Source organism: Salvelinus alpinus, chromosome 26 (assembly GCF_045679555.1).
Source record: "Salvelinus alpinus chromosome 26, SLU_Salpinus.1, whole genome shotgun sequence".
Taxonomy (NCBI): domain Eukaryota; kingdom Metazoa; phylum Chordata; class Actinopteri; order Salmoniformes; family Salmonidae; genus Salvelinus; species Salvelinus alpinus.
Window position 1 is genome coordinate 3,900,446 of NC_092111.1, and position 15,080 is coordinate 3,915,525.

General features: G+C 38.7%; 1 protein-coding gene across 4 annotated transcripts in view; it reads right to left on the bottom strand.

Moving 5' to 3' along the window:
• Positions 1-13,690, bottom strand: part of LOC139554475 (protein PRRC2A-like) — a 47,859-nt gene extending 34,169 nt beyond the window's left edge. For 2 of the 4 annotated variants that reach the window (XM_071367288.1, XM_071367285.1), the window contains exons 1-2: positions 13,339-13,671; positions 5,674-5,825 (exon numbers count right to left, since the gene is read on the bottom strand). In XM_071367288.1, the coding sequence (XP_071223389.1) occupies positions 5,674-5,788 (115 nt within the window). In that variant the 5' untranslated portion in view covers positions 5,789-5,825; positions 13,339-13,671. Of the gene's footprint in view, positions 1-5,673; positions 5,826-7,270; positions 7,427-13,338 lie in introns of those variants that run through there. The other 2 variants (XM_071367286.1, XM_071367287.1) reach the window with 2 other exon arrangements.
• Between the last annotated feature and the right edge of the window lie 1,390 nt (positions 13,691-15,080).

Below are 15,080 nucleotides of genomic sequence, written 5' to 3' on the forward strand. Positions count from 1 at the left end.
TAATATGGTCAATCCGCAAATTAACATTTCGAAAGCAAGAAGTTTATTCTTTCAGTGAAATACGGAACCGTTCCATATTTTATCGAACGGGTGGCAACCCTAAGTCTAAATATTGCTGTTACATTGCACAACCTTCAATGTTAAGTCATAATTATGTTAAATGCTGGCAAATTAGTTCGCAAAGAGCCAGGCGGCCCAAACTGTTGCATGTACCCTGAGTCTGCGTGCAATGAACGCAAGAGAAGTGACAATTATCCTAGTTAATATTGCCTGCTAACATTTTTTTTTAACTAAATATGCAGGTTTAAAAAAAATAGACTTCTGTGTATTGATTTTAAGAAAGGCATTGTTGTTTATGGTTAGGTACATTCGTGCAACGATTGTGCTTTTTTCGCGAATGCGCTTTTGTTAAAACATCACCTGTTTGGCGAAATAGGCTGTGATTCGATGATAAATTAACAGGCACCGCATTGATTATATGCAACGCAGGACAGGCTAGTTAACCTAGTAATATCAACCATGTGTAGTTAACTACTGATTATGTTAAGATTGATTGTTTTTTACAAAGATAAGTTTAAAGCTAGCTAGCAACTTACCTTGGCTCCTTGCTGCACTCGCGTAACAGGTGGTGAGCCTGCCACGCAGTTTCCTCGTGGATTGCAATGTAATCAGCCATAATCGGCGTCCAAAATGCAGATTACCGATTGTTATGAAAACTTGAAATCGGCCCTAATTAATCGGCCATGCCAATTAATCGGTCGACCTCTAATTATAATTATTATATTCAGCCCAATGGCACAACAGCCACAAAAGACATGGATTTTTTTAGGGGTCATTATGGCCACACAAAGAGGATGCCGCTGGGCAATTCGATGCATTATCAAGTGCTTGTCAAATTGTGAATGAGAGACTGATGAAGTGTGTACAGCCTGCACGAAAAACAAAGCAGCGCTCATGCCTTTCATGCAACTTTTTTCAAATCTTCAGTCGCATCATGCAGCCTTAGAATGTATTACAAATCAAAACATATAGCCCAACGTTTGTATCACAACTAAAGTGAAATAAATAACTAAATTAAGCACATAGGACCTGTTTCCTTGTTAACCGCTCAACACAGAATAGCCGTACGCGTGAACTACGTCAAATTTTTGGGAGAAAATGTCCTTTATTTTATTCAGCTATGTTCAATTGTACAGAGCTCGACTGACATTTTTTACAATGAGCATATCTGCTCCTAAACTGAAAAATCTAGGAGCACACAAATACATTTAGGACCAGAATGAAAAATCGGAGGTAGTAAAGGGGCAATCCGCTGTTAAAACGATAACAAAGCATCATCGCCGCCACAGTTTCAGTAAAAAGCTGAGGGATGGGGCTTGAGAAATGTAACCAAATTCATAGAGCTATGGACGCAGGGACTGACCATCAACATATGAAAACTATAGTTTTAACCATGTTTTGAGGCTATACAGCGTTTGTTTACATTTACTTTGTTTACAAACATTGGAAAAACAATCTTATATATTTGCTTCTGATGGGGTACTAAGTCCATGGGGCATTTATAAGTAATACTCTTCAGGAATCAGTGGGTTTATATCATTAATTTCTATGTAAAAAAATGTATGTAGTAATTACAGATTGTCCCTTTAATAATAATAATAATACTAATAACTGCCACCAATTATAAAATACAGGGTTTATGAGCAGCAGAAAATATATATATATTTCAACTGGGTCTATATAAATCCTAGCTACTTTGGAGCTCAGGTCCTGAAGAAGCTCTACTTTTTCCTTTCTTTGTTTGAATACTAAAGAGGATGCGGGACAGCGAATAAATTACAATAATTATTACCTTGGTGGTTCTTTTTTTTTTTTTTAGAGGCACTTGTGCTCCCAAATTATAATTCCAGGTAGCACAACAAAATATTTAGGAGCATATGCCCCCAAAATGGTAGCACTGTAGAGCCCTGTTGTATTCTTCATACTATAAAATAATGCCACGGAATTCAAAGCAAATCTCGTCTGCAAAATTAACCAGTGTAGCCCACAGCCAGATCAGGGCCTAAGATAACAACAATTCAGTGTACGCTATTCTGTTCTTCTGAAATAGACTATATACCATGTTTCTTTAGACCAGTCTAAAATAAATAATGGATTTATTGTGATGACGTAGGCTATATTACTTTAAATATAGTTGTTTCAAAGGTCTGCATCAGTGGCTTGTAGGGTTAGGGTTAGGGTTATGCAGTCTCTCAATCCAAGATGGCAGCATGTCAAGTCGTTTGTCTGTGATTAGTAGTTTTTAACCTACTAATAACAATTCATTTATAGTGGAGCAAATCTATACTTTCCTTGTTGTGTAGTGCAAACTACTTAGTTTTGCTGGTGTAAAGATAGCGGGTCTCCCTCAACTTGGATAATCTTTTAATCGCCATTTGCACTTCTTTACTCAAAATTTACCTAGGTAACCCTCCCTTTCCTGAGTGCCTCGTCCAAGCTGCTCCTCTTCGCTCGCCACCTGGCTGTCAGCGGCAGCTCAACAATCCCCGAACCGTTCTCTCAATCGACCCCCAATCTACTCACCCACACACACACCCAGTCCCTCTCTCCCCTTACCTTTCCTTGGACTCTATTTCTTAAATCTCTCAGAGAAAATGACAATTCTAGTGGTATTGCTTTGCACACTGACTTTACTGAACTCTGGAGAAAATAAACATTGCCGCTGGGTGAGTATATCTGACAATTGGAGCCTGTTGTCTAAGATTGATGGGGTTAGGATTTTGGCTTAATCAACTGATGGCAATTGTGTTTCCTGAAACCTGGCTCCGCAAGTCTCTTCTTGATAAGGATATTTGTATAAAATGGTTACAGTGTGTATCGGACTGACCGATTTAAAAAAGGTGTGGGTGTGGCTATATATGTAAAGCCTACATTCCTTGTAAGTGTGGCAAAGTCTGAAACTATTTGTAAACAGTTGGAATTTATTGCTTTGAATCTCTGTCACCGGTATACTTTTAATTAAAAAGCCAATGTGTGTTTACTACCATTTTTATTCTTCGGAAATGTGGTGGGTACTCTTCGTTCGCAGGATTTCATTTTGCTAACTGTTCCAAATCTGAATTTGGTAAAAGGGCTTTTATGTACTGTGCACCATCGTCTTGGAACGCCTTACAAATTACTTTTAAACTGGAAGAACTTGTCCCGATTGGTGTTTTTTAAATAATTTATGAAGGATTTTGAGGCTGATTCCTTGACCTGTCAGTGTTTTTAATTTGCTGTTTTATGATTTCGTTATTGATTTCTATGGTTTTTACTAGATGACTTGTCGTTTTTCATGTTGTATCTGTCTGTAATTGTGTAATGACTTGGTGCTGCCTAGCTTGGCCAGGACTCTCTTGAAAAATACATTTCAAATCGCAATGAGCCCTTCCTGGTTATATAATGAGTTTTTTTAAATGCAAGGAAACCAGGGGATGCTAAATGTGTTGGTTAATTAAACGGCCATTTACCGTGAGACCGGCAGTTAATAGCTTGACAATCACTGGCTGACGAAATTGACCGCCACAGCCATAGTTTTGAGTTGGCAAGAAATGCATTTCACTGCACTTGTGCAAGTGACATTAAAACTTAACTTCTTGTCACTACAGGGGGTGCTGTTTCAACTTCGACATTTTGCATCTCCAAATTAAACTGCCTCGTACTCAATTCTTGCTCGTACAATATGCATATTATTATTACTATTGGATAGAAAACAATCTCTAGTTTCTAAAACCGTTTGAATTATGTCTGTGGGTGAACCAGAACTCTTTCTGCAGCGAAATCCATGACAGGACATGCGAAGCTCTGAAAAATAGTCTCTGATCTCGAATCAGTTTAAAGCTCTGTGTATGCCCTATGGATGGAAATGAACTGCACCCGCCTTCCCCTGGATGTCAGTAACCAATGAGAAGTGGAATGACGTCTCTACGTGTTTGTCAGAGTTTATAAAAGGCAATGGAGTCAGATGTCCCTTCTTTTGGACGCTCGCCAGGACGCAATAGAGGATATCAGAATGGCATGCTCAAAAGCTCTCGTTATTGACCAAAGATATGTCCGTCTGTAATTTAATTCGATATAGGTGTTAGAAACATCATAACGAAGTTATTTGAAACCGATTTATATCAGTTTATGCGAGTATATTGCTATTTTTCGGAATTTCCTTAGTATTGCGTTTGAGGATTTGGACATGTGTGTGCCGTGTAGCTATCGTTAGCTGCTAGTTCCGAAGTTGAAGAGGACGTTTTACAACAAAGCAACCATTCTTTTGGACAAAGGACACATTGCCCAAGAATCTGATGGAAGCTCGTCCAAAAGTAAGAGCTATTTATGATTTTATTCCGTATTTATGTGGAAAAATGTAAACGCATTTGTCGGCCATTGTTGCGGCACTAGTCTGGCTGTAACGCACACTGTATGTCTAGAAAGGTTAATTTTAAAAATCTAACTCAGCGGTTGCATTAATAACTAATGCATCTTTCATTAGCTGTCCAACCTGTATTTTTTTAGTCAATCTAATCGATAAATAATCGTAAACTTAGGTGCCTTTCCAAGATGGCGCCGGCCAGAATGCATGCCATAACCACGATTTGTGATGCTAAATATGCACATTTTCGAACAAACTCTATATGCATTGTGTAATATGATGTTACAGGACTGTCATCTGAAGAATTCTGAGAAGGTTAGTGAAAAAATTAATATATTTTGGTGGCGATAACGTTATCGCTCTCTTTGCCTTGCAAGAATGCTAGGGTGATGTTAGCTCATGTGGTATGCTAATATAAGGATATATTGTGTTTTCGCTGTAAAACACTTAGAAAATCTGAAATATTGTCTGGATTCACAAGATGTTGGGCTTTCATTTGCTGTACGCTGTGAATTTTTCAGAAATGTTTTAAGATGAGTAATTAGGTAATACCCGTTGCTCTCTGTAGTTATTCTAGTCGCTTTGGGTGAGTTTTGTGATAGTGGCTGCAATGGTAAACTGTGATTTATACCTGAAAAATGCAAATTTTTCTAAAAAAACATATGCTATACCATAAATATGTTATCAGACTGTCATCTTATGAAGTTGTTTCTTGGTTAGTGGCTATATATATATCTTTATTTAGTCGAATTAGTGATAGCTACTGATGGAGTAAAAAAGTGGTGGAGTAAAAAAAGTGGTGTCTTTTGCTAACGTGGTTAGCTAATAGATTTACATATTGTGTCTTCCCTGTAAAACATTTAAAAAATCAGAAATGATGGCTGGATTCACAAGATCTGTATCTTTCATCTGGTGTCTTGGACTTGTGATTTCATGAACATTTGATTATATGATATCCCTGTAGCTGTAGGCTAGGCTATGCTAGTCAGCTTTTGTGATGGGGGGGATCCCGGATCCGGGGTTGGTAGCAATGAAAGGTTAAAACTAAACGCTAAAATGTTAAGTGCTAAAACGTGGGTTGTGGATGCACTTCTAGTCAAGTCGGCCCATACATCTCATGATTGCATAATATGACCCATTTATCATAATCGATATCAACAAATCCAATCACCTACAATGGATCAGAAAATGATCCGGACACCTCACGTCAACACCTGACATTGTTCCACACGCTAACACACTACCTGGACAATGGAAACGAGAATACTCACCAACAGGCTTTTGTGCTTCAAGGCTCTTTCCTTTGTAGGTATCAAACAGGTTGAGAGACGCATACTTGGATTTGCCATCCTTCCCCTTTGCAGTTTGCCCAGAGCGCTCTGACATTGCGCTGTCCGCTCATTGAGTAAGGTGAGCCCTGAGACTGGAAGAGAGAAAGAGATGGAGACATTTGACACCATGTATGCGTCACTGAACGTGAAGGTAAACGTGGTGTTGAGTTGATGCAGGTTCTTAACAACAAAACGAGTCCCGATATCCAGTCTTTGCTTAGCAGTGTATGCATTACAAAGTTTGTAGTGTGGACAGACAGAGGGGGAGGACAGTGCTCAGAACAGGTCAATAACATTAGAGACCAATGTGTGAGCAGAGCTAGCACGTGACCAGTACACTGCCACGAACACGTCAACACAGGAAATACTGTAGAGAGAATAATGCGATCCATGGTATAGTTGCCATGGTGATGCATTATAAATTATGTTCCACTTTTTCTAGGTCTGCCTTGAGAGGGGTTGCCTCCATGGCAACAACACCAGGGTTGAGCCCATTTTACAGCTCACCAATAAAATCCACTGGGCTGACATCGGTCCAAATCATAAAGATTTGGCTACAGCTAGAGAGTTGTTCCGTGTCTGTAAACGGATCAAATATTACAAAAACAATATCTGTCTTTGTAGGCGGCGCAATCTTGTTGGAGGAAAATGTTGCCCCCTTGTCATTTTACAAAGACGGAGGCCAATTGCAAACTGCACAATGAGTTGATTATCAAATGAATTAAAGCGCAACTGGGGCCCTCTGTAGCTCAGTTGTTAGAGCATGGAGCTTGCAACGCCAGGATGGTTTGTTCGATTCCTGGGACCACCCATACGTAAAAAATGCAGGGGGTCCGCGGCCAGATCTCAAAATATATACAGTACCAGTCAAAAGTTTGGTCACACCTACCCATTCAAGGGTTTTTCTTCTAAAATGACCCAGAAAAGACATACCAACCTACCTACCGTCTCTGTGTGCGTCACCCAAAACAACAGTCCTGTTTGTGCTGGTACTGCATGGTGAGAATGTCAGCTCTGTCACATGTTGCTGGGCTAGTATCACTACAACAGGACACATCTCTCTCCACAACTGCACTGACTTGACTGGTGACCCTCCACACATTATAGTATAAATATTTATGTAAAATATAGCGACAGAAAATCTGCTTCTATTTGGGAGAAGTTTTTTGTTTGTGATGTAGTAGGGGTTTCATCACCCTTCTGCACATGTACGTTTGAGTCCGTGTGGCAAAAAGTAGAATGCTTGATACATGATTTGATTTCAGAACAATAAGGATGGATTTGTCAAGATTAGAATGAATGTACAGTACCAGTCAAAAGTTGACACACCTGCTCATTCAAAGGTTTTCTTTACTTTTACTATTTTCTACATTGTAAAATAACAGTGAAGATATCAAAACTATTAAACATTTGGAATAACGTAGTAACCAAAAAAAGTGATAAACAAATTAAAACATATTTTAGATTCTTCAAAGTAGCCACCATTTGCCTTAATGACAGCTTTGCACACTATTGGCATTCTCTCAAGCAGCTTCACCTGGAATGCTTTTCCAACAGTCTTGAAGGAGTTCCAACACAGGCGGAGCACTTGTTGGCTGCTTTTCCTTCACTCTGTGGTCCAACACATCCCAAACCATCTCAATTGGGTTGAGGTCGGGTGATTGTGGAGGCCAGGCCATCTGATGCAGCACTCCATCACTCACCGTCTTGGTCAAATAGCCCTTACACCGCCTGGAGGTGTGTTGGGTCAATGTCCTGTTGAAAAACAAATGATAGTCGCACTAAGCGCAAAACCAGATGGGATGGCATATCACTGCAGAATGCTGTGGTAGCCATGCTGGTTACGTGTGCCTTGAATTCTAAGTGAATCAGTCAGTGTCACCAGCAAAGCATCCCCCACACCTCCTCCTCCATGCTTCACGGTGGGAACCACATATGCAGAGATAATCCGGTCACCTACTCTGCGTCTCACAAAGACACAGCGGTTGGAACCAAACATCTCCAATTTGGACTCTAGACCAAAAGGACAGATTTCCACCGGTCTAGTGTCCATTACTCATGTTTCTTGTCCCAAGCAAGTTTCTTCCTCTTATTGGTGTCCTTTAGTAGTGGTGTCTTTGCAGTAATTTGACGTGAAGGCCTGATTCACGCAGTCTCCTCTGAACAGTTGATGTTGAGATGTGTCTGTTACTTGAACTCTGTGAAACATTTGTTTGGGCTGCAATTTCAGAGGCTGGTAACTCTAATGAACTTATCCTCTGCAGCAGAGGTAACTCTGGGTCTTCCTTTCCAGTGGCGGTCCTCATGAGAGCTGGTCTCTTCATACGGCTAGATAGTTTTTGCGACTGCGCTTGAAGATACTTTCAAAGTTCTTGAAATTTTCCAGATTAACTGGCCTTCATGTCTTAAAGTAATTAGAGGTCGACCAATTAATCGGAAAGGCCGATTTCATAACTTAGGGCCGATTTCATAACAATCGGAAAGCGATTTTTTTTTTACACCTTTATTTCATCTTTATTTAACTAGGCAAGGCAGTTAATTTTCAATGATTTTCAATGTTAATTTTCAAATTTTCAATGACGGCCTAGTGGGTTAACTGCCTCATTCAGGGGCAGAACGACAGATTTTTACCTTGTCATCTCGGGGGATTCAATCTTGCAACTTTACAGTTAACTAGTCCAACGCTCTAACCACCTGATTACATTGCACTCCACGAGGACCCTGCCTTTTACGCGAATGCAGTAGAAGCCAAGGTAAGTTGCTAGCTAACATTAAAATGATCTTATAAAAAACAATCAATCAATCATAATCACTAGTTAACTACACATGGTTGATGATATTACTAGTTTATCTAGCGTGTCCTGCGTTGCATATAATCGATGCGGTGCGTATCGTTGCTCCAATGTGTACCTAACCATAAACATCAATGCCTTTCGTAAAATCAATACACAGAAGTATATATTTCTAAACCTGCATATTTAGCTAAAAGAAATCCAGGTTAGCAGGCAATATTAACCAGGTGAAATAGTGTCACTTCTCTTGCATTCATTGCACGCAGAGTCAGTGTAAATGCAACAGTTTGGGCCGCCTAATTTGCCAGAATTTTACGTAATTATGACATAACATTGAAGGTTGTGCAATGTAACAGGAATATTTAGACTTATGGATGCCACCCGTTAGATAAAATACGGAACGGTTCCGTATTTCACTGAAATAATTAATGTCTTGTTTTCGAGATGATAGTTTCCGGATTCGACCATATTAATGACCTAAGGCTCGTATTTCTGTGTGTTATTATGTTATAACTAAGTCTATGATTTGATAGAGCAGTCTGACTGAGCGGTGGTAGGCAGCAGCAGGCTCGTAAGCATTCATTCAAACAGCACTTTCCTGCGTTTTGCCAGAAGCTCTTCGCTGTGCTTCAAGCCTATCAACTCCCGATATTAGGCTGGTGTAACCGATGTGAAATGGCTAGCTAGTTAGCGGGGTGCGCACTAATAGCGTTTCAAACGTCATTCGCTCTGAGACTTGGAGTAGTTATTCCCCTTGCTCTGCATGGGTAACGATGCTTCGAGGGTGGCTGTTGTCGTTGTGTTCCTGGTTCGAGCTCAGGTAGGAGCGAGGAGAGATGGAAGCTATACTGTTACACTGGCAATACTAAAGTGCCAATAAGAACATCCAATAGTCAAAGGTATCTGAAATACAAATGGTATAGAGAGAAATAGTCCTATAATTCCTATAATAACTACAACCTAAAACTTCTTACCTGGGAATATTGAAGACTCATGTTTAAAGGAACCACCAGCTTTCATATGTTCTCATGTTCTGAGCAAGGAACGTTAGCTTTCTTACATGGCACATATTGCACTTTTACTTTCTTCTCCAACATTTTGTTTTTGCATTATTTAAACCAAATTGAACAAGTTTCATTATTTATTTGAGGCTAAATTGAATTTATTGATGTATTATATTAAGTTAAAATAAGTGTTCATTCAGTATTGTTGTAATTGTCATTATTACAAAAAAAAATAAAAAATAGGCCGATTAATCGGTATCGGCTTTTTTGGCCCTCCAATAAATCGGTTTCGGCGTTGAAAAATCATAATCGGTCGACCAATAAAAGTAATGACGGAGTGTCGTTTCTCTTTGCTTATTTGAGCTGTTCTTGGCATAATATGGAAAGGGTATTTTACCAAATAGGGCTATATTCTGTATACCACCCCCACCTTATCACAACTGATTGGCTAAAACTCATTACGGAAAGTATTTTCACAGATTAACAAGGTACCCCTGTTAATTGAAATGCATTCCAGGTTACTACCGCATGAAGCTGGTTGAGAGAATGCCAAGTGTGTGCAAAGCCGTCATCAATGGAAAGGGCGGCTACTTTGAAGAAACTCAAAAATAAAATATATTTTGATTTGTTTAACACTTAGGTTACTAAATGATTCCATGTGTCATTTCATAGTTTTAATGTCTTCACTATTATTCAACAATGTAGAAAATAGTAGAAATAAAGAAAAACCCTGGAAAGAGTAGGTGTCCAGACTTATGACTGGTCCAGCCACCCTAGTCCTAAACTGTTCTCTCTGCTACCGCACGGCAAGCGGTACCGGAGTGCCAACAGCTTCTACCCCCAAGCCATGAGACTCCTGAACAGCTAATCAAATGGCTACCCAGACTATTTGCCCCCCCGCTACAACTCTGTTATAATCTATGCATAGCCACTTTAACAACCCTACCTGCATGTACACAATTATCTCAATTACCTCGACACCGGTGCCCCCGCACAATGACTCTGTACTGGTACCCCCTGTACATAGCCCCGCTTTTGTTATTCACTGCTGCTCTTTAATTATTTGTTTTTCTTCTCTTACTTTTTTCTGAATTTTTATTTTTTTAATGTATTTTCTTAAAACTGCATAGTTGGTTAAGGGCTTGTAAGTAAGCATTTCACTGTAAGGTCTACACCGGTTGTATTCGGCACATGTGACAAATAACATTTGATTTTGATTTGATTACTGTATGTTTACAGATGCAATTAATTTTGGCCAACGGAATAAGTTTAGGGGGTGTAATACATTTTAGAGTAATAATATTACATTGTATTTTTTTGCCCTGCACAAAATGGGTCTGAGAGGCTCACAGTGATATTGGTATGCACAGTACTCTGCCAATTATAAATTGTTCAACTCAATATTTCTTGAATTCCCCAAAAATTGTATTTACATAAATGCTCTGTAATTAGAAAGTAACTGTCCATTGAAAATCTCACTTTTAAATGTTCATATTCTGTTAACTCATACCCAAATAAAGTTGTTGACTGGTCTTATAAATCGTATCTGTGGCCAATGCATAAATTAGATTTAAAAAACACGTTAAAAAACCCAACTCACACTAAAAAATGCTTGTTTCCTTGAGGATTATGTCATCGATGAGCTGACCAATCAGCGGTCTACTCGCATGATTATTGACCGGTAAACGCCCACACCATTCTGTTGTTGGGGTATGCCCACACACTATTCCAACACAGAAATGGCTGCTTTTAAAAATACTTATCTACAATTTTTTGGTGGGAAAACTATTTCACTCATATTGTAATTAATTATAGGTCATATTTCATAGATTTACACTGGAGACTACTATAAGCTTTAATATGGCAAAGTTCTCACTCTGCCTCTTGGGAAAATGTGTAGAATTGCAGGATTAGTGCTGAGCGATTAGTGCCTTGAGGTCGTTTCGGTTTCAGTTAGATTATTAATAGAAAGATTTTTGATTTCAATAATATTTTTTTAACATTAAATGCACTATGCATTGTGGGTTGAATGCTGTAGCGCAGAATAAAAGTCTCATGATGGATTATCACTTATTAACCATCAGTTATTCACATTACAGACCGGACAAGTAGCCACCACTATGGAATATGGTCATCGTAGTTAATCATCACGTTTTCTGCACTAAACTATGTAGAAAATTGGCCTGTTGGAAACTACAACACTTTACTGCATTGCACAGTTCGGCATGATCTGATTTATCTCGAGAAACTGCAGCGCAAGGTGCGCATTGAGCTCACAGTAAACAAACAAATTAAATGGAATTTAAATAATTTTACTGCAGTCGGTCAATTAGTTGTTTAAAAATCGCCTCAGCGCTCTGCAGGATATTAGCTTTAAAGCTGCGACAAAACATTTTGCTGCCCCATAATTTTTTTTGTAGAATTGCAAGAAATTAGCTTGAAAACTAATATTCTCTTTCCAATGCCAAGAGGCGGACCATTAAAATGTTCCTTCCCAGGGCCCGAGACATCTCAAGTCATGGTAAAACACCTTGTATGTTATTTGTATCTCACTCAAGTTGTGTTCTAATTATGAGGTGTCCCTTATTACTTTGCCATCACAGAAAAGTTCCCCGGCCTCAAGAAGTTTGAGAACCCTTGTAATGGTGCACTGCTCACCACAAGAGCAACTGACAAGATAACTTGACCCATTTAAAAGACTGCAACAATATTATTAGAGACCGGCAGGCACCCACCATTAAATACACTACATGATAAATAAAGGATGTGTTCAATGCACATTTGTATGACGTGAAGATATGGGTTGCTTTAATGGGATAAATGTACATTTAGTCATACTATTGTCCCAAACACTGCCAAATAGCAGCACACCATGTGTGCCTCAATACCCCGATGAGATTAGAAAATTAGGTTGTGGGATGGCAAGCAAATAACATGTTGTTCAGGGATTAAGAGGGCAGATAAGCAAGCCATCAATGTAATACACCAGGAAGGGCCTTGTAACGCATAAAGGAGTTCAGGGCCAGCCACAGCATGCCATCAGAATCACAAGCACACTCAAAGGCAAGGGTCTGCACAACACAGTCCAAGTATACCGCTTCACCAAAAATAGTTGCTAGCATAAACATCACATTGACTGTAGCCATAGTTAACTCTGAACAGCAATCTAATGCGGCCTCCATATTCACGTTGGGAGGGGGACTGCGATGTTTCATAATGCATATCCCGATAAATTGCGGTGGTGAAATTAGTTTAGTTACATTCCTCGTTGAATCACATTGAATACGTCAATCAACTCAGTTTTTAATTCTTTAGTATAGATTGTATAAATCCCAATTTCTAGGAACTATGCGATTTCGCAAATTATTTTATGAAGAGAACATAACAAAATGGCGGTGCGGGTAGGCCATCTGCATTATAACAAACCGGTTAGCAATTAAGCTAGCTAACTATACGATGCCAACATTGCATGTAGCTATGACCCACGCCGTGATACACATGGGCATGGCTGTTGTGCAACAAGATTGTATAACTATACAGTAGAACCAATATATCTAAATTAGTAACCTAGCCATCTGTAATAGATCTCTACATATCGTCCTGCTATGAACCAAACCAGCCAGCTAATAGCTAGCTAACCAACACTATTGTCGCTAGCGAGTGACTGTTAGCCGATGCTAACGTTAGTTAACTAATGTTACCACATTAGCACACATCTCTTGCGGTTGCCATCGTTACATTTCAACTATAATATAGTTAGCTAGCTAGCTAATATTTTACATCAGGAAATACAAGATGTAACTACTAACCTGGTCTTGTCCCGACTTGTCTCGAGTTGTATCGCAGAATAATGTAATCACGTTAGCCCTCTACTAACTAACGTTAGCTAGTTTATTGCTCACGCTGTCGCTGGCAAGTAACGTTTACCCTAGCTTGCTAGCAGAATTACCACTTTGCTAGCTCAAACTAGAAATTAATTAACGTTATAAAATAAGAGAGGGGATACTGGAGATTGATGTGTGTAAAGCGGCTTACTTGTACTCCTTTTTCTTTTTCCACAAAACCAATGAAAAATAAAATTATTACAGGAGCGCTTAATCCGTCACTACAAGAGCCGTCAACGGCTACTAGAGACCGTAGTGCAGAGGGGGTGGAGGGCACACAAAGAGGGCGGGGTCAAATTAACATCATGAGTTCTGAATCCGCATTTTGTCCTATCAGATCTAACATTTTTGATTATGTCAACATTTGCATGGATTTAAATCACGCCCTATCCTACATTGTCAGATCGTGTTGACATTTAGCTACGTAATGTATTTTACAGCACTCTGATCAGCGAACCGTCTACTGTGTTTATCTTGTCTTACTGTCTGGTTGCTATTTATCAACACCAAAACAAAATCAAATGTGTGTTTTTCACTCACAATATAATGCAATTCAATAGTTTATGCCTTACTCCTCTTGATCAGCTCTCTTGCATGACCATAGCGTTAAAGGGGAAGTTCACTCATTTTAACGTGGCCTTAATTTCACTCTTTCTGTGCTTGTAGTTGATCCCCCAAAACTGTTTTAACATTTTAATATATTTTATTATTTTTATTTTGAGCACGATTTTTTTAATCGAATGCAGAGACATTCAGAATGTGATTCTGATGTAATATGAGATTTCTTTTGAGTGTTTTGGAGCTTTTTCTAACATGCTTTAGACACATTTTCTTAATGCATTGTAGTCAATGGCAAGTGATGACTCAAAAAGTGACAACCAATTTTCTCTGACCAAACAAAAAATAAACAAAATACAGTTTGGGCGATCAACTACAAGCACAGAAACAGTGAAAATAAGGCCACGTGAAATGGGCAAACGTCCCCTTAAAAAACGGTCAATAATATTAGTAATTCATTCATTTATTAGTAATTCATTCATTCAATTATTCATTAATATATTAGTAATTTCATTCATTAATTCATTGTAGACTATAGACAGGCAGCACTATCCTGATGCAGCACAGGGGCTGTATATCCATAACAAAACATTATAATTGTTGATTATAACGTGTGGATGAAATACTGAAACTTTCCCATTCTTCAACGCTTTGAGACAGCATCTCAATATCAGAATTTTGACCTAGATAGTTTGTGTGTATGCATTGATATGTAGGCTACTTGTGCCTTTAAATTTTATTTTATGTAGTTTTGTCCATGAGCTGTTCTTGTCTATTGATATTCTGTATTATGTCATTCTGTATTGTTTCATGTTTTGTGTGGACCCCAGGAAGAGTAGCTGCTGCTTTTGCAACAGCTAATGGGGATCCTAATAAAATACCAAATAGATGTGAAGCTTTTCGAGAATGGTTTTTAAATGTGAAACATGTATTTTGATGGAAGGTCTAAGATGTCAAGTAACAATTTCCTCTCTTTCTTTTTTAATTTAATGCATGGACAAGATCATGTGTTGCAACATTCAGGTAACCTTAATTATCAACGTCAATGTTTTTTTTGAAGTAACTTAATTACTTTTACTCTGAGTACTTTTTAATTGAGCTACTTTTGA